The 22,195-nt window shown below is 34.3% G+C and overlaps 1 protein-coding gene across 11 annotated transcripts in view; it reads left to right on the forward strand.

Annotated features, from left to right (window-relative positions):
• The window catches only part of MYCBP2 (MYC binding protein 2), a 232,740-nt gene that overhangs the window by 23,158 nt on the left and 187,387 nt on the right, over nucleotides 1-22,195 (forward strand). For all 11 annotated transcript variants that reach the window (XM_016149329.2, XM_016149321.2, XM_016149322.2 and 8 more), the window contains exons 2-5: nucleotides 1,020-1,095; nucleotides 9,383-9,598; nucleotides 16,975-17,128; nucleotides 21,128-21,324. In XM_016149329.2, the coding sequence (XP_016004815.1) occupies nucleotides 1,020-1,095; nucleotides 9,383-9,598; nucleotides 16,975-17,128; nucleotides 21,128-21,324 (643 nt within the window). The remainder of the gene's footprint in view (nucleotides 1-1,019; nucleotides 1,096-9,382; nucleotides 9,599-16,974; nucleotides 17,129-21,127; nucleotides 21,325-22,195) is intronic.

A 22,195-nucleotide genomic window follows, 5' to 3' on the forward strand; every position in this document is an offset into this window, starting at 1 on the left:
GTTGACAGTTTAGTCTCTTGAAGTCAAACATTTTCAAAATTGAACCCAGTTTTTCATTTCACAAACTCATTCTCTTTGATGTCTCTCTTTTTGTTACTGGCATCTCTATCTCCAAGTGAGCTAGAGTTACAACTTTTTTGGGGTCACTAAATTAGTTACCAAGTGTTAAGGACTTGACCTCTGCAGCATCTAGAGTCTCTTCCTCCTCCACCACCTCCTCTTCTCTACTTCCTTCACTTTTTTTTTTTTTTTTTTGCCTTTGCTATGTCAATAACATGCTCTTGCTAGATCATTAAACTATGCTTTACATCCAAATCTCTGAGCTCCTTAAGGGCAAAAACTGTCTTTTTCATCTTGTATCTTTAGTACCTAGCAGTGTATACTTCAGCATGATAGATATAAAAAAATATTAAAAGAAAATACAATGTTTTCCTTGACTGCCTTCATCCACTATAATTCTCTTTATTTGCCACATATTTTTTTTTCTCTTTCTCAAAGTCATTTAGGTGCTTCCCTTTGCTTAAATAAGAATTCGGCCATAGGGCTGGGAGGTAATGGAAAATTGGCTGCTGTATATCAGAAGTATTTGAGTTGGGGTTTTCATATAGTAAGTCAGTAAAAATGGACTCCTAACCCCTTGTACACTTCAGCTCTCACTACTATACAGAGCAGATTTTTCGGGGAAGGGACCATAGTTGGGATTTATTAGCATCTTCACTGTTGAATAAAGTTTAAAGACTTTCATTTGATACCTTTAAATTTTTTTTTAACTTTATAAAAGTATTTGTAGAATTCAATTTTTAAAGTTATTTAATGTGTATTTCTTAGGTATCCAGAATTGTGTTATCTCAGTAGCTACATTATATGGTAGTACCTTGTTTGTATACGTAGAATATATTATTTTGTAGAAAGTTTGCATAAATATTCCAGTGTCTACTCTGGAAGTACCTATTTTTAATAACTTTGTATGTCCTAATATGAACTTTCATAATTTTTTTCCTACTTTTTTACATTTTTAGGAATAAGAAAATTTTAAATAAGAAGAAGTTGAAAAGAAAACAGAAGAGCAAATCAAAAGTGAAGACAAGAAGCAAGGTAAAACTGTTGGAATTTATAGGGAATAATGACTTTTTCATATAGTAGTTTGAATCAAAATGCCAAGATTAAAAAGGTATGAATCTAATCAGCAAACCATTTTACTTCTGTACACTAAAGTAATTTTTTAGAAGCCCATTATTATTTAGTTACATTCTTTATTTTCATATTTAGGACATTTCTTGACCAGTAGCCTGGAAGTTAATATCTGGATGCTGACATTTTAGTCTCTTGAAGTTTATTGTTGATTCTTGTTATTTTTGATCAGTCCTTTGGGGGAACATATCTATTTCTCTTCTCTTTTTTCACTCTTACTACCTGTACTAGAAACTGAGCAAAATTGGCTTGTGAGTTGGGACTTGGATTTGGGTTGATCACATGCCTGCGCATGTGTTATGAATTAGGGAAAATCTTGGTGCATTTATAGTGTTCTGAGCTTCTTTCAACTCTGATTGGCTGTGCAAAGGAAAATGCGGTATAGAATATTTGAATTATATTGAACCTTAGAGATCAAGGATCTCATTTTCCACCTAATGGAGAAATCTTTTCTATAAAATCCTTCTAGTTTTTTCTTAAACATTTCCACGGACCAGATTCCACTTTCTATCAAAGAGTCTCTTTTAAATAGTGCTAAGGAGCTTAGGCAGGAGGAAGAGAGGAGTCATAACTACGATTTCTGAACAGTTCCACTTTTGGCTAAAGAAACAATAGCTTAACTTGGCCTGTTGTATATCATGTTTATGTTCTAGAGACAATTGTTTCCTGCCCTTTTAAATTAGTGTTCTTGTTATTGTAACTGAGAAAAAGCTACTTTAAAGTAGTAAACAAAAATAAAATAAAATAAATAAACAAAAGGATAAGGGATGGAATTTATTTGATGACTTTATCTTGACACACAACTAGATCCAGGGATTAAATAATGTCATCAAATCTATATCTTTATGTCTTGCCTGTGGCTGAGAACTAAGGCTGCTGGCAGCTCCAAATTCATTTTCTTGGAGCAAGAGACAACCCTTCCACTGGTTCTAGCAGGAGGTCTTGGGTATGATTTTCGATTGACCTGTATCATTTACTTTGGCCTGTGACTGTGTGCCGGATGATACGTGAGCACCTTGATGAGCAGGCCATGTGGAATGGGAGAGCTGTCTTTAACCTGAGGAAAATGCTGCTTGGTGGACAGATAAATAATATATGTTCACTGTATCACCTCTTCCTACTTCTGCTTTTGGGATAGAAGAGGGAAGCGGTGAACATTTTAATATACTTCAGATGGAAAAACCTTTAACAAATACAGTCATTCAAATTTCTAACCTCTACTCCTTTCCTACTTTTTAGTGTCATGTAGAAGTCAGAATATGGGAATCTTGAAAATCTTTTTGAGTTTTTCTAAGGTTTCATTTGTTGACTTTCTTAAAAGTGGTGGCATATGATATCCAAGAAGAGAAGAGAAGTTAAGTTCTTTTGTTCTCTTCAGTTCTGTCTCTACCCTAGTACCTTTAGTAATTCAGCTTTCTTGTTTGGGGCTCAGATTTTATTTCTGCTTTTTGGAAGTAGCTTGTGATAACAGTGGTATTAAAAAAAAACAAAAACAAAAACAAAAAACTCCTTCCCTTATTCCTCAAACATTAATTGCATGCTGACTATGGTAGAAGTTACACTAGGCATCGGGATAGAAAGAGGCATAAGAAACATTTCCTGCTCATGATAAGTATAGTAAAATGGTGTTGTTAGTCTTCTTGCCCTTTACTACTGTGTTTGGACTATTTTTCATCCACCTTCTTTTAAAAAAGTTATTTTTAAAATGCCAATGGGCCTTTTTCTTTTAACCATACATTTTAAACAAGCATTTCTTTTCAGAAAAAAAAAAAAAAAAAAAAAGCCATTAGCTGTACTACTTTGTCTCCTTTGTTACCATCATTTATCCCTCAGACATTAGCCATCTCCTTTAATTTCCTCCTTCTCCAACTTAGATACCACAGTCTTTTTAGACAAACTCGTGCTTAATCTACTGTATTAGTTCCCTATGGCTGCTTTACAAATTACACAGACTTTGATGACTTAAAACAACATCAATTATCTTACAGTTCTGGAAGTCTGAAGTCCAAAACATTCCCACTGGGCTGAAATCAAGATGTTAGGAAGGCTGTATTTCTTCTGGAGGCTCTAGGAGAGAATTCATTTTCTTTGTCTTTTCCAGCTTCAAGAGGCTGCCTGTATTCCTTGGGTTGTGCCCCATCCCATCCTCAAAGCCAGCAGTGATCGGATGAGTCTTCTCATGCCTCATCACTAACACTTTCTCTTTCTCTGACCGCCCTGCCACCCTTTCTCATTTATAAGGACCTTTGTGATTACATTGCCCCCCCCACCAGATAGTCTGAAATAATCTCCTCGTTTCAAGATTTAATCATATCTACAGGGTCCCTTTTGCCACGTGAGGTAAGAAATTTACAGGTTTCTCGCATATGTATTTGTTGCACTCAACCTACAAAACTCAATCCTGTACGAATCCAACTGTTTTTTCTTTCCTTGACGATGAGTACCATATGCTGCTAAAGGGAGCTAGACAAGAGTTCATACGCTCATCATCACCAGTCTCAAATGGACCTTCCATAACCAGACTGTCTTCTTATTTTTCTGGTCAAATAGTTCTCTCACTTTCAAATCCTGTGACTCTTTCAAACCTTTGCCGCTCTCCTCAAACTTCTGATATATCCTACTCTCCAGGAAATGACTTCAGTTTCTTACAGGAGAAATCAAATCTGTTACATAAGAAAGTTCCTCAACATCTTGCTACAAAATGTGTCTGTTTTAGGTCATGATCTTTAATAGCAGAACCTGAGACAGAAATTTAAAGTGTACAGTTCTGTGAGTTTTGAAAGATACAGTCAAAGTTCAGAAAATTCCATCATCCCCAAGGGTTTTCTCATCCTCTGCTGCATTCCATCTCTTCCTACAGCTCTGGCTCTAGGCAACCACAGACGTACTTTCTGTCATTATAGATTGGTTTTCATTTTCTAGAATTTCACATAAATGTGATCATACAGTGTGTACTCTTTTGTATCTGGCTTCTTCTCTCAGCATAATGATTCTGAATTGTGTCCACGTACTTATACATATTAATAGTTCATTCCATTTTTTTGTTGATTAGATCTTATTGTATGGACCTATCCTGACTTGTTAATCCATTCACTTGATGACATTTACATGTTTCCAGTTTTGGGCCATTGCAGATAATGATTATGTTAACATTTGTGTACTAGACTTTATGTGGATATATGTTTTTGTTTTTTTGGGGGGGGTCAATACCAAGGAGTAAAATGATTACATGTTGTTTCCATTGATGAATTGCCAGAAGACTCATAAGACTCAGAGCAGTTTATACTAATGACTAAGATTTAGTATAGCAAAAGGTACATAGTAGACAGCAGGAAAAAGAACTGTATTGGAGGTGTCTAGAGAGTTATGGTACAGGCTTTTTAGTTCTTTTCTGAGCACACAAGAGATGCTCTCTCTCAGGCAGTGAACTTCAGGGATATGTTTAGAATGTTTCTGCCCAGGAAAACTCATATGAGTCTTTGGTCTTGTATGGGGGTCTAGTCACATATCCTGCTATGCAGCCATCCGTGATGAGTGAAATTCAGGTACACTTCATCAACCTTGATGTTTGTGCAAAGCAGTCGGACAAACCAGCATGCATGATCCATTTCTCATGATGTATATAACAAAATCATCAATTACTAACATAAAGAAAACCCTAAAGACCACATTCCCAAAGGTTGGCCTAGGATCAGTCATGGTTCCCTTGGAGAAATATAAGGAATAAGTAATCATACCTGCAGTGTTAACTCTTTCCTCACCGGTAAGATGGTAGATGAATGTTTTAACTTTTAAAGAAACCGTGAAAACTGTTTTCAGAATGATTATTCCATTTTACTGTTGTAACACTATTGTATGAGAAATCCACTTGCTTTACATCTTTGTAAACACATGGTATTGTTAACTTTTAAAATTTTAGTCATTCTAATAGGTATACAGGAGTATCTCACTATGGTTTTAACTTGCTTTTCTCTAATGACTAATGATGTAAATATCTTTTCATGTGCCTTGGCCGTTTATATCTTTCTGTTGTTTAGTGTCTGTTCAGATCTTGCCTCCTCCTTTCATAATTGTCTTGTTATTATTGAATCATCAGAGTTCTTTATATATTCTAGATACAAGTCTTTTGTCAGGTATCTGTATTGCAGGTAATTCTGTTCTGTGGCTTGGTGTTCTGTTTTTTTCACAAAGGCTTTAGAAGAGCAGAAGTTTTTAGGTTTTACAAATCTAGTTAATTGATTTTTTTCTTATTAATACATTTTGTGTTCTAAGAAATCTTTGCCCCAAGACTGCACAGATTTTATAGGCTTAGCTGTTATATATAGGTCTATTTAGATCCATTTCAAGTTAGTTTTTATATATGGTATGAGATAAGGGTTGACATTCATTTCTTTCCCACATTGGTATGCAGTTGATCCAATTATTTGACAAAAATACTTCCTTTTTCTTTTGAATTGTGTTGTCATCTTTGTAAAAAATTGGTTGACCATATTTGTTTGGGCCTATTTCTGGAATTTGCTTTTTTTCCATTGATTTATATATCTTTATACCAATTCCTTACTGTCTTTATTACAGTAGTTTTGAAATAAGGTCATATGTTTTCCAACTTTGGTCTTTTAAAAATAATTGCATTAATTTCTTTTAATCCTTTATATTTCTATATAACTTTAAAGCCCGTTTCTTAATTTACACTATAAAAACCCTCTGGAATTTTTATTGGGATTGCATCGAATTTATAGATTTGGGGAAGGATTGCCATTTTAATGATATTGAGCCTTCTAATCAATGAACATGGTTTATCTAGCCTTTTATTTAAAACTTCTTTAATTTCAGCAACATTTTAATTTTTAGTGGATAGTTTGCACATAATTTTATTAAATTTAACTGTAATTATTTGATGTTTTTGTAAATACTATTATTTAGAAGTTTTTTTTTTTTTTAATTTTGTAATCATTATTATGTGAATGCAGTTGTGAGAAATAATACAGAGAGCTGCTGTATACCCTTTACTCATTTTCTGTCATTGGTAGAGTATTGCATAGTAAACACACAGTATGTCATGTCATATGATACATAGTACATCACAATCAGAAACTCGGTATTTATTTAATCTACTGATCTTATTCAGATCTCACCAGTTTTATTTACATATATGTGTGTGTTTGTATGTGTGTGTGTGTGCATTTAGTCCTATGCAGTTTTATCACATATGTGGGTCTTTGTGATCCACTACTGTGGTCAAATATGTAGAACAGTTTCATCACAAGGATCATTTGTGCTACTCATAAAGCCACAAACATCTCCCAACCTCACTCTCACTAGCCTCTGGCAACCACAAATCTGTTCCCCATCTCCATAGTTTTGTCATTTTCAAGAATGTCATGAAACTGAAAAAATGCAGTATGTATCCTTTTGGGATTAGTTTTTTCCAGTTAGCATAATTCTCTTATGATTCATCCAAGTCATTGCACGTGTCAGTAGTTTGTACATTTTTATTGCTCAGGAATCATTCCATGGTACCCGTATACAACAGTTTAACCGTTCACCCATTAAAGAATATCTGCATTGTCTCCAGTTTTTGGTTATTTTGAATAAAGTTATGAATAGTCATATGTTGGTTTTTATATGAACATAAATTTTCATTTTACTTGTATAAATGTGCAAGAGTGCAATTGCTGGATTGTAAGCACATACTCAATTTTGTAAGAAACTGCCATACTTTTTTCCAAAATAGCTTTATCATTTTCCATTCTCATCAGTGGTGTATGAGAGAGCCAGCATCTCCACATCCTCTCCTGCGTTTGGTGGTGTCACTTTTTTATTCTAGCCAGTCTAATAGGTGTGTACTATATATATCTCATTTTATTTTAATTTACATTTTCCTAATAGCTCATGATATTGAACTTTTTTTCATGTGTTTATTTGCCTCTGTATATCTTTTTAAGTGACAGGTCTACTTAAAAAGATATACAATTATATTTTTAATTGTTCACTCCTAGTATATATATATTACATGTTTTTATATATCAATCTGGTATCCTAAGTTCACACATCATTTCCAGTGGTTTTTTTCCAGACTTATGATTCTTTACATGTCTTCTGCAAATAAAGGCATTGCTATCTAGAAGGTACTTCTTTCTTTTTTTTTAAAAAAAAATTTTGTTCTTATGGTTTTTTTCTTTTATCGAATTTATTGAGATGACATTGGTTAATAAAATTATATAGGTCTCAAGTGTATAATTCAGTAATACGTCATATGTATATAGCATTGTGTGTTCACTACCCAATGTTAAATTTCCTTCTGCCACCAAATATTTGACCCCCTTTACTGTTATCTACCTCCAGCCCCAATCTCCTTTCCCTCTGGTGACCACTACACTGTTGTCTGTGTCTATGAGTCTTGTTTGTCTTGTTTGTTGCTTTCAGTTTTATATCCCACATGAGTGAAATCATATGGCTCTCAACTGTTTCTGCCTCATTTATTTTGCTCGGCATGATAATCTCAAGATCCATCCATGTTGTTGCAAATGGCAGTATTTCATCATTTCTTATGGTCGAGTAATGTTCCATTGTATATATATGTGCCACATCTTCCTTATCCAGTCATCTATTGATGGATACTTCGGTTGTTTCCATGTCTTGGCCGCTGTGAATAATGCTGCAATGAGCATCAGGGTGCATATAACTTTATGAATAAATGTTTTCAAATTTTGGGGGTAAATACCTAGAAGAGGGATTGCCGGGTCATATGATAATTCTATTCTTAATGTTTTGAAGAACCTCCATATTGTTTTCCATAGTGGCTATACCAAGAAGATACTTCTTTCTAAATATACTTTTTATTTCTTTTTCTTAGCTTATTGCATTAGCATTTCTAGTACAATGTCAAATCCAATGGCTGAGAATAGATATCTTTGCCTTGTTTGCAATCTTAGGGTATAAGCATTGTCTTCTACTACATTAGCTGTGGGTATTTCATAGATATCCTTTATCAAGTTTTGGAAATTCTCTTGTATTTCTAATTTACTTATACTTAAAAAAAAATCATGGATAGGTATTTGATTTGTGTTAAATGCTTTTTCCATTTATAGTACAGTATCATGTCTTTTTTCCTTATTTTTGTTGGTATAGAGAATTATACTGCTTTTCCAATGTTGTGGCAACCTTGTTTTGGGGTTGATCATTAGGTTTTATCTTTTTTATATATTTTTAGATATGGATCACTAATATTTGCTTGTTTTTAATGTCTCTAGAAGATATATTTACATTAAATGTAAATTAACTTTAGTACATTTTTTATGTAAGAAGTATTCCATTTTTTCCCTTTAATTATTTATGGAAGGAAGGTAGAATTTGAGACCAAGTGTCTTTGGTACTTGAGATTTCATTTTTATTTATTTTGACTAATTCTTGGACATACTGTAATTGTTGGAACTTGCATTTGTAGGATATTTTAAACCAACTCTATATGTATTTATGATATAAATGCTGATATCAGAATTGTGGTTGCCGTCTGATGAGTAAAATGTTGAGACAAAACAAATTGACTATTTACTTTTAACAATTCAATTACCAAGCATGTAATTTTTAGTATTTGTCAAGACCAATAGCTAAGAAAGAGCTTTAGGAAAGCTTATGTATATAATCGGCAGTTTTCTTAGCATTACTATTATTTGAATGAGAATAAAATTAGAAGAATTGACTAAAATTAAGAGTTTTTCTTTTTAGTCCTAATTTCTGTTTACATTCTTCTGTCTACTTTTAGTATATCTGCTTCTTTTAAAAAATAAATTACAACATATAATTCAACATTTATAGTATGTCATTAAGACTCTATAGTACATCTGGTGTACGTTTGAAAAGCACCAAATAAATATCCTTTGATATTACAGCAGTTAAGCCATGCTGGCTCTCTCTATTCCTATCGTGGGATAAAAGGATATTCCTGTTAAGTTCTTTGCCTGCCCCTTTCCAGCCCTTGTCAAGTTGGTTGTTACTGTGTTACTCAGAAAGTTGTGAAGTATAGTAGAAAGGGTACTACAAGTTGAGTCAGTAGACTTAGATTGTCTTGGCTTTGCCAATTACGTGACTTCTGCAAGCATGTCTAATTCTAATCTTTCATTTTTTATTTAAAAGGAGAATTGATGATGGAAAGAAATATGATATTAAAATATTATATCTTCTATTTCAGTCTGAAAACTTGGAGAATACAGTAATCATACCAGATATCAAACTACATAGCAATCCTTCTGCATTCAATATTTATTGCAATGTACGCCATTGTGTTCTGGAGTGGCAGAAAAAGGAAACCTCAGTGGCAGCTGCATCTAAGAACTCTGTGCAGAGTGGAGAATCAGATAGTGATGAAGAGGAAGAATCCAAAGAGCCCCCTATCAAGCTTCCAAAGGTAGGTTAGATAACCTATGGGAGTTTTATGTAAGACATATAGTTGTATTGCTAAAATAGCTTGCTTTTTATAAAATTGTACACTAAAAATACCATGGCTTATGAGTAAAAACGGATTTGGAGCAGACCAGGAAAACTCTGTGCATTTTATTACTGGAGTACTAACAAAGTCAATAATTAGTAACTCAATGGGGAGTTCTTGGAAAGCCCAGGCAGGGAGATCAGTGGGTTGGAGTCTGTAATGGGGGCCTATTAAAAATGCTTAAAAGTAGTAGAGTGGAATTGGTGGCTCGAAAGCATTGAGCCATTGCTGATGGAAGTGGAGCACTGAGTCTGCAGGCTTCCATTAACGTGGACCTGAGAGGAAGTAGGAAGTGCAAGCTACCACAAGCCAAGAGCCATGGAAAGAAAGCTGGGGATGCTCCCGTCCAGGGAGGGAGCTCTAGGTACAGCTATACATTTTTATTTTTCTTGAAATAGAACTAGAAGGGCTCCTGGCTGTGCAGCAGCTGAGCTAAGAGCTTTTGCCTTTTCTACCTAAGGTTATACTCTTGCTATTCTGACTCCCTTTGCCTAGGAAAAAATTACATATGAACCAACAAAACTTCTACATTGTCGTAATAGCATTCTCGTTTTCACCAGGTGCATGTAAGTTAATTGATATTATAGAAACATGTATTGTAGTAGAGCAAACGGTTCTTAAGGTACTCTGTTCTATTCAAGACTATAATGTTATTTTATATTTTTTCTATACAGTAGGTATAGTTAGTATTTCTAACAAAATAATAGGTGAAAATATAACATTTTAAAAATGGTACCTTTCTCATAAATGATTTATTATATTGCTTTTTCTAAACATAGACATGTAAACATGATTTTTTTCACAAATGATTCATGTATATTGCCTTTTTACTAAATTAATACCTTAAAACTGTCTTGAAAACATCTTTACAGATATGCGTGAGATATCATGTAAATATATGTATTTTTTATTCTTTGGAAATAGCAGCTAAGATAGGCTTTTTCTATACAGTAGGTATAGTTAGTATTTCTAACAAAATAATAGGTGAAAATATAACATTTTAAGAGCCATGGAAAGAAAGCTGGGAAATGGTACCTTTCTCATAAATGATTTATTATATTGCTTTTTCTAAACATAGACATGTAAACATGATTTTTTTTCACAAATGATTCATGTATATTGCCTTTTTACTAAATTAATACCTTAAAACTGTCTTGAAAACGTCTTTACAGATATGCGTGAGATATCATGTAAATATATGTATTTTTTATTCTTTGGAAATAGCAGCTAAGATAGGCCTTATGTTCCTGATCTAATTTATTTTACGTATTTCATGGTGGCTATTCCTAAGTGCACCTCCGTCCTTGATCATTGCTGTCAGATTCTTCTCACCATGTTCTCAGTAGATGACTTGCTTCCTGTTTCACAGGGTATTAGAGGTTTTGTGATCTTCCTCAGCCTTTTGATCAACCATCTTCAAATGTCCTTATCTCCTCCCTTTGGCACCCGTCTCCTTCTCTTAGTCACTTTCTCTCCAGTGTCCTTAACTGCACCTTCTCTACTAGCTTCTTCAACTTGAAACAGACTGCTTCATCTTTTCCATGTGAGCCCCTCCAGGTAGAGATCATGGTCTCCAAATCGATTTCTTATACTTAGGGGAGGTTGAGGGAAAATATGTTGTTAAGTTACGACGTGAGGCTGTAGGACTTATGTAGTATATTTTTGGTAAGGGTTCTGTTGCACATGTGGGTGAGTCACACTATACTGTAGTAATCACCCCGCTTAAGTTCAGTACCGGTAAGGAAAATAAGAATCCAGAGAAATCTTTCACACAGGTATGTTGACTTTGAACAGTAAACTGTAGTTTAAATTAAAGGATATTGCACAGTCAAGAGCAACTGATTCTTTGAATGGTTTTGATGAGTATTAGAGAAATAAAATATTAGGTATTCTTAAGACAACATTTTTTTAGCATTAACAGTATCAAAAGATGCAGAGTCAAAAAGGGATCTTTCAAAGAAAATTAAAGAAAATCAGATAGCCCAAGTAATTATTCATGAGTTTTTCATTACTGACCCATCAGCAAAAAGAGTATACCGACTAAAACATCAATAGTGGAATGCAGCTGCCTTTTTCACACTCATCATTAAAAATACTAGTTCTTTGTAGCTGGGGAAGTTATCTGACCTCTCTGTGCCACAGTTTTGACATTTATGAAATGGGGATAATATCTGTTCGCAGGGTCATAATGAGGATTCCGCGAGTTAATATATGTCTAATGCATGCCTGCTCAATAAATGATAGTTGTAAGTATCAGGTTAGGTGCAAACAAGAAAATGTGTAGATGCAAATGAATTTAAATTACTTTTTAAAGAACTCTTCAATTTATTAAGAAATACTTTATATCCAAGGAAGGGAAACTTCTGGACAATCAGTGAGATCATGCAATGAACAAGAGAGGAAGTGATGAGCTGTCTTTATGTAAAGACAATCTGAACGCTATGGGTTAGGACAGGGGTGGGGAGTGAAACGTTCAGGTGGTGTTTTGGGCAGCCATTTGCAAAGCTGAAGGACTGACACAGAAGAAGCGATGATGAGGTCTTTAGGGTTTGAGGTGATGGGAATTCGAGGGCAGCTGAGAAATGCCGGCGTCTTCCATTGATTCTTTCTGGGCCTCTGCTCCAAATGCTGCTCTTTATGGGTCGGTTCCTTCCTTTTCTTCGTTGTTCCTCTCTTGCTCCTCCTGCGTATGTGACTGTTGCTTTGCTTCTCCTCATTTGAGGTTTCTTTCTCTCTTTTTTTCTCTCACATAATTATAGCAGTTTTTATTTGTTGTCAAAGTATCATTTTGACAGTTTTTACCCTTTTTGGATTTTAAAAGTTAAATTGAATTTGACTCTTGTGTAGACCTTGTTCGTCATGTTTCTTTGTTTTTTATTTTTTGTGGATCACTAATCATTGACATTTTTAAAAAAGACTTTCTCCCCACCCCCACCCCCACAACCTAAATGCTTCTGTATCATTTTTTACCCCAAACACAGTTTTTACACAGCTCAAACTGTCTTTCATTTTCTAATTTCCAGATTCTCTAAATAAGTCCAAATTTTATAGCCACATAATTTTTTAATGGTAATATTTAGGATTCATTCATACTTCCCACCCAGTCTTAAGTTGAGTTTAGGCATGCCACATATTTTGTTAAAAAGGGTAGGCCTATGTAGACTCATGTATTTAATTTTTAATTCAGTAAATTATTTTTTCATTTATAGCAGCTATCACATCATATATTATGAACAAAATGATGAGACACAGTCCCTACCACTAAGAAAGTAGTGTCTACTAGGGTCAGCAGGCATATGTCGTGCCTTAAGAATTGATAGGGGTGCGCTAGCTATAGTGGCGCACACAGGGGAGTGAGGGCGGAACACTGACCGAAGATGCATTCGCAGGGAACGGCATCATTAGAAAAGGACCGCCGTTGTGTTTCGGTTAGAGTACAGCAACTGAGTAGCGCAAGACGCAGAGAGCAGGAGCTCATTTAGGAAGGGTCTTATGTGTCATGTAACCATTTTCAGATTTTGTCTTGTAAATTAGAATTATTGAAGATTTTAAGCAAAACTGTTTGGTCAGATTTGTGTTTTGGTAAAGTTACTCGGATGTTTGTAAGACAAACCTAGGAGAGGGTAGTGAAATAAAAGCAGAGGGACCAGTTAGGGAGTTAGTTCAGTTGTCTAGAAAGTATTAATGAAGGTTGGAATTAGGGTAGTGGCAGCGTTGGACATACAAGAAATGTTAAGGCGGCGGAATTGCTAGGAACTGATAATTAGTTGGATTTAAAGGCTGAATGAGAAGGTGGAATCTAAACATATTTCTAAAGTTTCTGGAGAGTGATTCCACTTATTGAAAGGGAGAACCGAAAGAGAAATAGTGCTTTGTTTTGTGATTATTAAGTTTAGTTCTGACCATACTGAGTTTGAGGTAGCTGTGAGGTATATAGTATATACACTGTGTAGGGTTGAAATTCATAAGATCATAGCTGGAAGTTCAAAAGAAAGGTCCTAGCTAGAAATATAGATTTGCTAGTTATCACACTGTGGTGGCAGAAGTTGAAAAAATTCTGTTAGAGTTGGGATGGGGGAGGTGGAATGAGTAACATTGTCTAAAACTAAATTAGCTTCCTCCTTCTCTGCTGCCTTTGCCGCCTCCTCCCATCCTCTGCCCTCTAGATTTTTATTCATTACGTGTAAATGTCTCTACCAGATATTTACTTTAAACAAAAAAATTAAAAAGACAGTATATGTTACTCTATAGTAATTTATAAATCTACTTTTGATCTCTTCTTGAGTTTTTAAAAATGTATTTTGGAAGTATTAGAACTGACTTTAGGACTTGGTAATGGAACAAGATACAATTTCTAATGGAAAATAGTTAATTATTATTAAATCTAAATGTGATGTAGTTAAACGCTTATGTTCACACTAGTTAGTAAAGCCATAAAGTCACCTTTGGAAAGATATGATTTGAGGAGAGCAAATTAAAGCTCGAAAGATTCATTAGGTCATTTTTCTTTGGCTAAGTATAATTTTATCTCACTTTTCCCAGCAGTGACATTGGACTGGCCAGGTAGTTATTTGGGTTTTGTGTTCTTTCAGATATACTAGAGAGCCTTCAGAATTTAATTATTTGGAGGCAGCAGTAAAGGTAAAATTTAGTAAATAAGATAAGTAGAAGACCATTTGTTAAGTGGTTAGTTATCGTTTATCATTGAAAGTATTAAAGTTTAGTGTGTTGTCTGATTATAATGAACTATTCTATTTAAAAGTTACGTTTATTAATTTACTAATTAGAAAGGCAGTACATATTTACCATAGATAATTTGAAAAATGCAAAACATTTTTAATAGAGGAAATATGAATTAAAAATTAGAAATCATTTTTAAAATCCCATTAACCAAAAAATACTTACTATGAACATTTTTATATACACACATTAAAAATATATTTCTGTACAAATGAAGTCATGCTGTATTTGAAGTAGTATATTGATTTCTTATACTCTTCCTTCCGAATATTGAAGGAGGAGGAAGTATAGTGTATTCTCAGTGACTTATAGGCTTCAAAGTGTGAAATTCAGTTTCCAAGTTCATGCATATGGTAAAATACTCTCAACCAGACCTCAGAAAAAAACATATAACATGTTTTGTTCTCTGTTCAATAATTCAAAAGTAAATAATTGGAAAACTTAAGGTTGAGCTTTATTTTGTTGCATATTGAATATGTATTACTACTCTAGAAATGAATTAGTTTCCCTCTTAGAAATATCTGCAGTGAACTAAGATACAGATGATTAGTAAGAATTGACAGTGGTTACCTTAGGCAGAGAGGTAATCCTCTCTCATGATCTTCATGACTAACGTTTGATGGGTATGTCTCACCAAAATCAGCTAGTGCTCAGTTCCTAGGCAGCTTACCTGAGTTGCCTATTGTTCTGTTTAATATTACACCTTAAATTTACCAGAGAGACAACTCAGGAACCTTCTCTGTTACTATAGGAATACTTTCTCTGTTACTATAGGAATATTACTTATATAAACAAATCCTAGTCAAAAATGTTATCTGTGAGAATCTTCTTTGAGTAATGAGAAGTCAGGATTGGTGGTTGTAGTATAAACAGTCTTAAAGACAGATAGGATATAATAATCTCCCATTGGCCTGAGAATAGAACTCTTATGTTTTGTTCTCATGAGAGCTTTGACTTCAGGTTTGTTTCCTGTAAGTACACAAGGAGATGGAAAACTTGGACAGCATGTTTTTATTTTCTAATCTATTCCAGGAAACTGTTTCAAATGGAAATTTTTCATCAGTGTATTTAATCAATTGAAACTCAGTACAAACATTTTTTTGTAATCTTAGTTATAACCAAGTCTGCTAGGATTTTAGATAATTTCTCTAAAGATAGTCTTATTAGTTACTTTGACTTCTTAGTCATATTTGTATTTTTCAGAAACCTTGAAAATGATAAACCAGAACTGCAACTGACTTGCCTATGAGATTGACCCTTGTCTGGAAAATACATTTCTGAGTTGCAGTGGTTTTTAACACACAACTGAGAGAGTAATTAAACAAGTATTTATTGTGTGCTTATCGGGTGCCAGGTACTGGGCTAGTGATGGGAGATATTAAGCTAGTTAAGACATGTTCCTTGTTCTTAAGGAGACCACAGTTTAGTTGTGAAAATAAAAGCAGTCAGTTACACTATAACATAATAAATACTTTATAACAGAGGTCTCAGCTAGGTAAGAATTATGTACAAGGTTCATTTACCTTATTAGTTTATAAAGATAAACTCTAGAGGACAGGTCTAATATATCTTTATATCTCCTGTAGTGAGTTTCAAAAAATAAGTGCTTAAGAAATATTGATGTATATGAATTAATGCACAAATCTCGACAGAATATTCTTCAATCGTTATGTCCAATAGAATTAATGCCTTGATGTATTTCTACTAGTCATGCTTTAACTTTTTATGGTACTTCTCCAAATAATACTTCCTGAAAAGATCTTACACATATTGTTCTCAAAATATCGGCATTGCCTGAGAAATGGAATTTCATTGTTTATTTTTATATCAGTCTTCTGAAGGTGTGTCCTTATCCAGTTTGTCACATTTCTCTCTGAACCTTTAGTTACAGATTTAGTTATCTTTTGCTAGATACTGAATAAAATTTTTCTTCGCCTTGTTAAGAAATGCTAAGATAATTAAAGTAGCAGTGATCTTTTAGCAGGCAGTTTTAATTCTTTTCATTCTTTTAAATCCTACAGAAGAAGAGATACCATTTGTAAATAATAATATGATGATCATACCATTATAGGAGAGGCTAAAATGAAAAGCTTCTCCTTTAATCTTTTCACCATGTGTGCTCTGTTGCCTTTTTTTCTCTAGTTAAAAGTAACAATTAGTATGACTTAAGAAAAGAATGCTGATTTTTGCTTGAGTACAGCCAGATGAACTTTGGAAATTAATAGAATTTAGTTTACTTTATTTTTTGAGTGAATGCTATCTAGGATCTAGTTCATTGTTACAAACAATTTTCATGATATTTTATAATGGCCTCATTATGCTAAAACTACTTTTTAAACAGTGCCACTATTTTTAACCTTCCATGGAACTGGATGGTTTTATAAATTTTGAAGTTAAACATTCTGGGTCTTTTTTTTTTTTTTCCAATTTGTTTCTTTTTGCCTTTTAAATATTGCAGCATTAATCATTTGCTGTGGAACTAAGCTGTACCTGTTAAACTGGGAAGTGTATTAGCTTATATGTTATGTTATAATTTTGTTTTTCATCGTAAATAGATCATTGAAGTTGGACTTTGTGAAGTTTTTGAATTGATCAAGGAGACGCGATTTTCTCATCCATCGCTGTGCCTCAGGAGTCTCCAAGCCCTGCTTAACGTGCTTCAGGGTCAGCAGCCAGAAGGCCTCCAGTCAGAGCCACCTGAGGTCCTAGGTAAGCACTTAGGGGCGTTGAACGAAGCGTTTAGTGTAAACAGCTTCTCTAATGAAGCACATAGAGCAGCCTGTGCTGCAGATTTTGTTTGATTATGGTACTGAAATAGCAGGGATATAAATTTTAAGTTATATCACTATATTTTACTGGAGTTATGGTTATGGTTCAAGAGTTAGAGTTAGTTCATGGACAGACATTTTTTTGATTATTGTGATGATGGGGAAAAAGCAAAACATAAGCCTTTGGTACCCAGAAATATCCCGCAGCCTTAGAGTCACTATTAACTTAAATCGTTCTTATTAAACCTTTGGCCTAAATAGCTAACACTGACTTTCTCTGAGCTTTTATGTTACTCTGGATAGTTAAAAAGGGAGGAAAAAGGGAACAAGTGCTATCAACCCAAACAGCACCATAAGTTTCTAAACAAAGAGGGCTTTCTTTTATATTCTTTATCAATAAAAATCTCTTTTTGTTATAAAGCTTCTGAATTAGTAGCAACTTCCATTAAGTAAAAATCTCTGCTTTTTGTAAAGTGTATTTGAATTTTATGAATACCAACCTTTTGTGACCTAGGAACAAACATAATCCTATAAGCAAGTGAGGAGCTCTTAAGGAATAGAGATGAAGGCATAATTTTGAAATTATCTAATTTTCTTGGATGCTGACCATGGGCCTTCAAAGGGTCTAGATTTTTCTGAATCTCAAGCATTAGGTTGTATCAAAGTCACATAGGCCCTACCTGTGGATTTTCTGACTCAAACTAAATTTTGGGTTGTGGCCCAAGAATTCGCATTTGGAATAAGTTGTGCTGCTGATGCTTCTAGTCTGGGGACCATACTGCTGGTTTGGACTAGAGTTTCATCTTTTTTCTCTACTCGGCTATTTGGATTTTATTAGACTCACACGTGAGAACCTAATTACATGTCAGATTGTTCTTTTTTGGTTATATATGGTGACTAGTTTTTGTGTTTGATTTTTGTTGTTGTTTTGGTGGAGAAGGGGAGCTGGCTATGAAATAAGCTGAGGATTTTTTAAACCAACAACCCCCACCCCATGTTTTTAAATGCTGCTACCAAATAAAAGCTGTTATTCCTGTTGGTTGTTGTTACCGTAGTACCAGTGATCGTGTTACTGTTGTGGCACGCTGATGCAGTACTTGGTCTCATGGCATTTTGTGGAAGATTTTAATTAATTTTATTTAAGATTTTTTTTTCCCCAAGTTATTTTTAACTCTGGTTTGTCAGTTAACAAGTAATTGAAATAGTTAAAATACCCACTAAAACTTGTGTATCCTGTTCCTTACTGTGAACAACATGCTAATCATTTCTTTCCTCCTAGAGCTACCATTCTGTTGTCTTCTATATACTTTCTTCTGTATCCAGTCTATATATAAATACTCCCTTTCCTTAATTCTTTACAAAATAGATCTTGTCTTAATATTGTGTTTTGAAATAATATGTGCTTTAGCTTCATCATCTTCTGTCTATCAAAACTTCTGCCCGATTAATTTGTTTTGTGTTTTCTTGTATACAGTTTAAGCGCTCCTGTGGTCTTTGTTCTCTCTTCTATCCTTTCAGTGTTTCCTTCTGATCTCTTCACTGCTTTGACTTATTTTTCTGTTGAGGGATTTATCGTCATTTTATACTTTTTATTTTGCTTAGCTCAAAGATGTAAGTAATTTGGTTCTTTAAAATTAAATTTCTATTGTATCTGTCTCTGCTTTTTTCATTCGACCTAATATAATCACATTAGTAATACTTTTTTTTACACTTTGGTATCCTTCATGTTGTTCATAAATATATGTACATATGCATCACTATTGGAATAGCTTGATGATGATTATACACAAAGCTTCTTCTCTTTGCAAATGGATTTAGGTTTACAGATTGTTTAGTTAAAAATTCTCGTATATCTATCTTTCTGTTCACTTTAAGGTTAGGATATATGTTCTCAGGTACTCAAATGTAATAGCACCTCCTACGTTCTGTGCTAAGAGCATATAATTCAGGGGTCATCAATTCAGGCACTGTTGCCTTTATTATGGGACTTAGCATCAGACAATTGGATTCATGTATGATTGCAAATGTAGATAGATAGGATGAGGGAAGGTGGAGGGAATTCTGAGAGTCTATAACAGGCTTCCCTGAGATGTGACATTTAAGATTTGAAGGGTGAGTAGAAAGGAGTTAACTAAGTTTCAAGGCAGAAGGGACAGTATGCAGTAAGACTCAGAGATAGGAAGGAAAAATACCGTGCTAGCATGTGGAGAGTGAGGGAAGGAGGGCTTTGCCATAGGTGTGGAAGGAGGTAGGGACTAGATCATGTGGAGCTTTCTAGGCCATGTTAAAGGAGTCTGGTTATTGTTTTAGGAGGAATGGGAAGTTACCTTCTATGTTCTTATGCTTAAAAAAAATTCTTTATTTTAAAGCACTTTTACTGTTTTCTTACACTTGAATCTAACTCTTGACGGCAGAGACATTCTTTGTCTTATTTGCCAGTGTACTCCCCTAACTCAGAATAGTTCCTGATGTACAGGAAGAATTTGGTAAATATTCCAAATTAAAAGACGAATAGGCAGAAGGACAATGATGGAAGGAAGGATGTACAAACAGAAGGATAAATGAAAGGATGGAGAGGAAGGATAATTGGAGGGAAAGGTGGAGGAAAGGTTAGATGGAAAAGAGGAAAGACTGAAGGATGTTCAGACAAGTAAAAAAGGGAGAGAGTAGAAAGAAGGAAGAGGGGCAGGAAGGTATCGAACAAAGGAGCAAATGGATATTAAGTAGAAAACCAGATTTTGGTTCACAAGTTCTCTGGCTGTGAGGGGGGCTAAACTGAATCGTAGGAGCCAAATAAATGATGAACACATTTTAGTAGTGCATTTAAGAGGTGGTGAAAGCATGAACTGGGAAGATAAAGTGGAGGAATCAATTAGGAAGCAAGATTGACATAATTTAATTAGGGATTAGGTGTGGGTGATGAGGATTAAGATAGAGGAAGCCTAGGTTTCTGTGAGTTAAAACAAGCAAACAAACAAACAAACAAACACCAAAAAAACCCCTGCGACAGGCCTGTAGTTTTCAGAGAATTTTAACACATTACTTCTCTTTCTCTTGCTTTCCTCCTTCCCCTATTTTTCTCTTTCTCAAATTTTCTCTTTCTTTTCTTTTTCTTTTTTTACTCTGTCTCTGTATACTCACTCTTTAAGGACTTTCAAATCCTCCTTCCCTTCTACAGAAGAGATATCCAGAAATTTTGAATCAATCTTGAGCTGAATTGCTCAGGGCAACTTCTGATGGCGGTAGAACATTCATGTGTTATTTTTTCATCTTTGCCATTAAGTGGCTTTAGGATTTAGGGAAAATCTTTTAACTTCTCTGCGTATTAATTGCATTATTTATTGAAGAAGGAGGATATCTTTCCTATTGACTTGGAGGTTTTTCTAGAGTATAAAATAAATTACATTTTCCCTCTCTTGGTGTGAACTGATTGCCTTTATGTTAGCAATAAATTCAATTTTATATTAAAACAAATTATAGCATATGTTTTATGTATTCTGTTGTTGTTTTGCAAGTAAATAAATAATTTTCTGGACACTTAATGTTTTAAGAAGCTCGCATTCTTTCCAGTCTAAGAGGTAGACTAAGTGCAATGAGTACTTAATAGGATATTTCTTACATATGCGAATACCTCCAGGACGGTTTCTTTTGAATGACCTTTGATAGATTTCATTTCTTTATTTACAAAAACGAGGAGTTGAACTAAATGTTCTCTAAGGCCTTTTTTATATAAATATTCTAACTTTCGGGAGGAAAGGGTAACTAGAAAGGAACTAATGCAAAAGAAATATTCAAGTTGCCTCCAATATTTTTTATAATGAGGCAAGGTAAAAATAAAATATTAAAAAAATATTAAAAATATTTAAAAATATTTTTAAAATATACACATATCATGTTTTGTATGTCAAGTGAATATAATTGAGTTCTATTTTCTCCACAGAGTCTCTCTTCCAGCTGCTTTTGGAAATCACTGTTCGAAGTACTGGAATGAATGACAGCACGGGACAGTCTCTGACAGCACTTTCCTGTGCTTGCCTCTTTAGTCTGGTGGCTTCCTGGGGAGAAACAGGAAGGACACTTCAGGCCATCTCTGCTATCCTCACCAACAATGGCAGCCATGCTTGCCAAACTATTCAGGTATTTCTTTTTTTTTTTTTTTTTCAAGTATTTTATATTTATAGCTTCTTAGAAAGTTATAAGGTACCAAATTACAGTATCATCTTAATTTCTGGGAGCAGGAATTCCCTGCTTTGTCTTGCTCAGTATTATAGTTGATCTGTCCAATGATGATATAAAAATAATCGATAGCATTTGAGCTAAGCTACATGTGTGTTTAACTCTATAGCACATTAAAAGTAATAAAAAGAAATAGGTAAAAACTCAGATCGTTAGCTTAGCTTGGTGTCAGCACCATAGCCTCATCTTTCTCTGCATTGTCTTGCTCTCTGCCCTCCCCAACTTCCCATCTTGCCCTGAATTTTCACATATGGAATTCCTTCATAGTTTCTAAACATCTTTTCTGTGGTGAAAGAAAAGGATGTGTGTGACATCATTCTACTATATTTATGATTGGTTGATTATAGTTTTTCATGAAATGATTTGTTTCTGAGCAACCTCAGCTTCACATATAACATTTTAAGCTTTTACTATTTGTGGAATAAATTCTTTATTGTTGTTAGTGGTGGGAAATATCCTACTTATAGGTAAACTTGATTTAATTCTTTTGGACTGTTCTGTTATAGTTTTAACCCTTTGGTATGTGCTCTTCTCTGACCCCTTGGACAGTCTCTAGAATCATAGAAGAGCTGCTTCAATTTTGTTATTAGGCCAAAGATGACAAAAGGAGTGAATGGGTCATTGTCTGTGACTTGCTCAGCGATAGTGAACTCTCCTTGTAAAACAGGAGCAATCCCCTCACCCTAGTTTTCTATTCTTATTCTTTTTCCCTCTTTCTGCCCTGCCCGAAATCTTCTTTTCCCTTTTTATGATCTTTAATTATTTTGAAGTT

Source organism: Rousettus aegyptiacus, unplaced genomic scaffold, assembly GCF_014176215.1.
Source record: "Rousettus aegyptiacus isolate mRouAeg1 unplaced genomic scaffold, mRouAeg1.p scaffold_m13_p_11, whole genome shotgun sequence".
In the NCBI taxonomy this organism is placed as follows: Eukaryota; Metazoa; Chordata; class Mammalia; order Chiroptera; family Pteropodidae; genus Rousettus; species Rousettus aegyptiacus.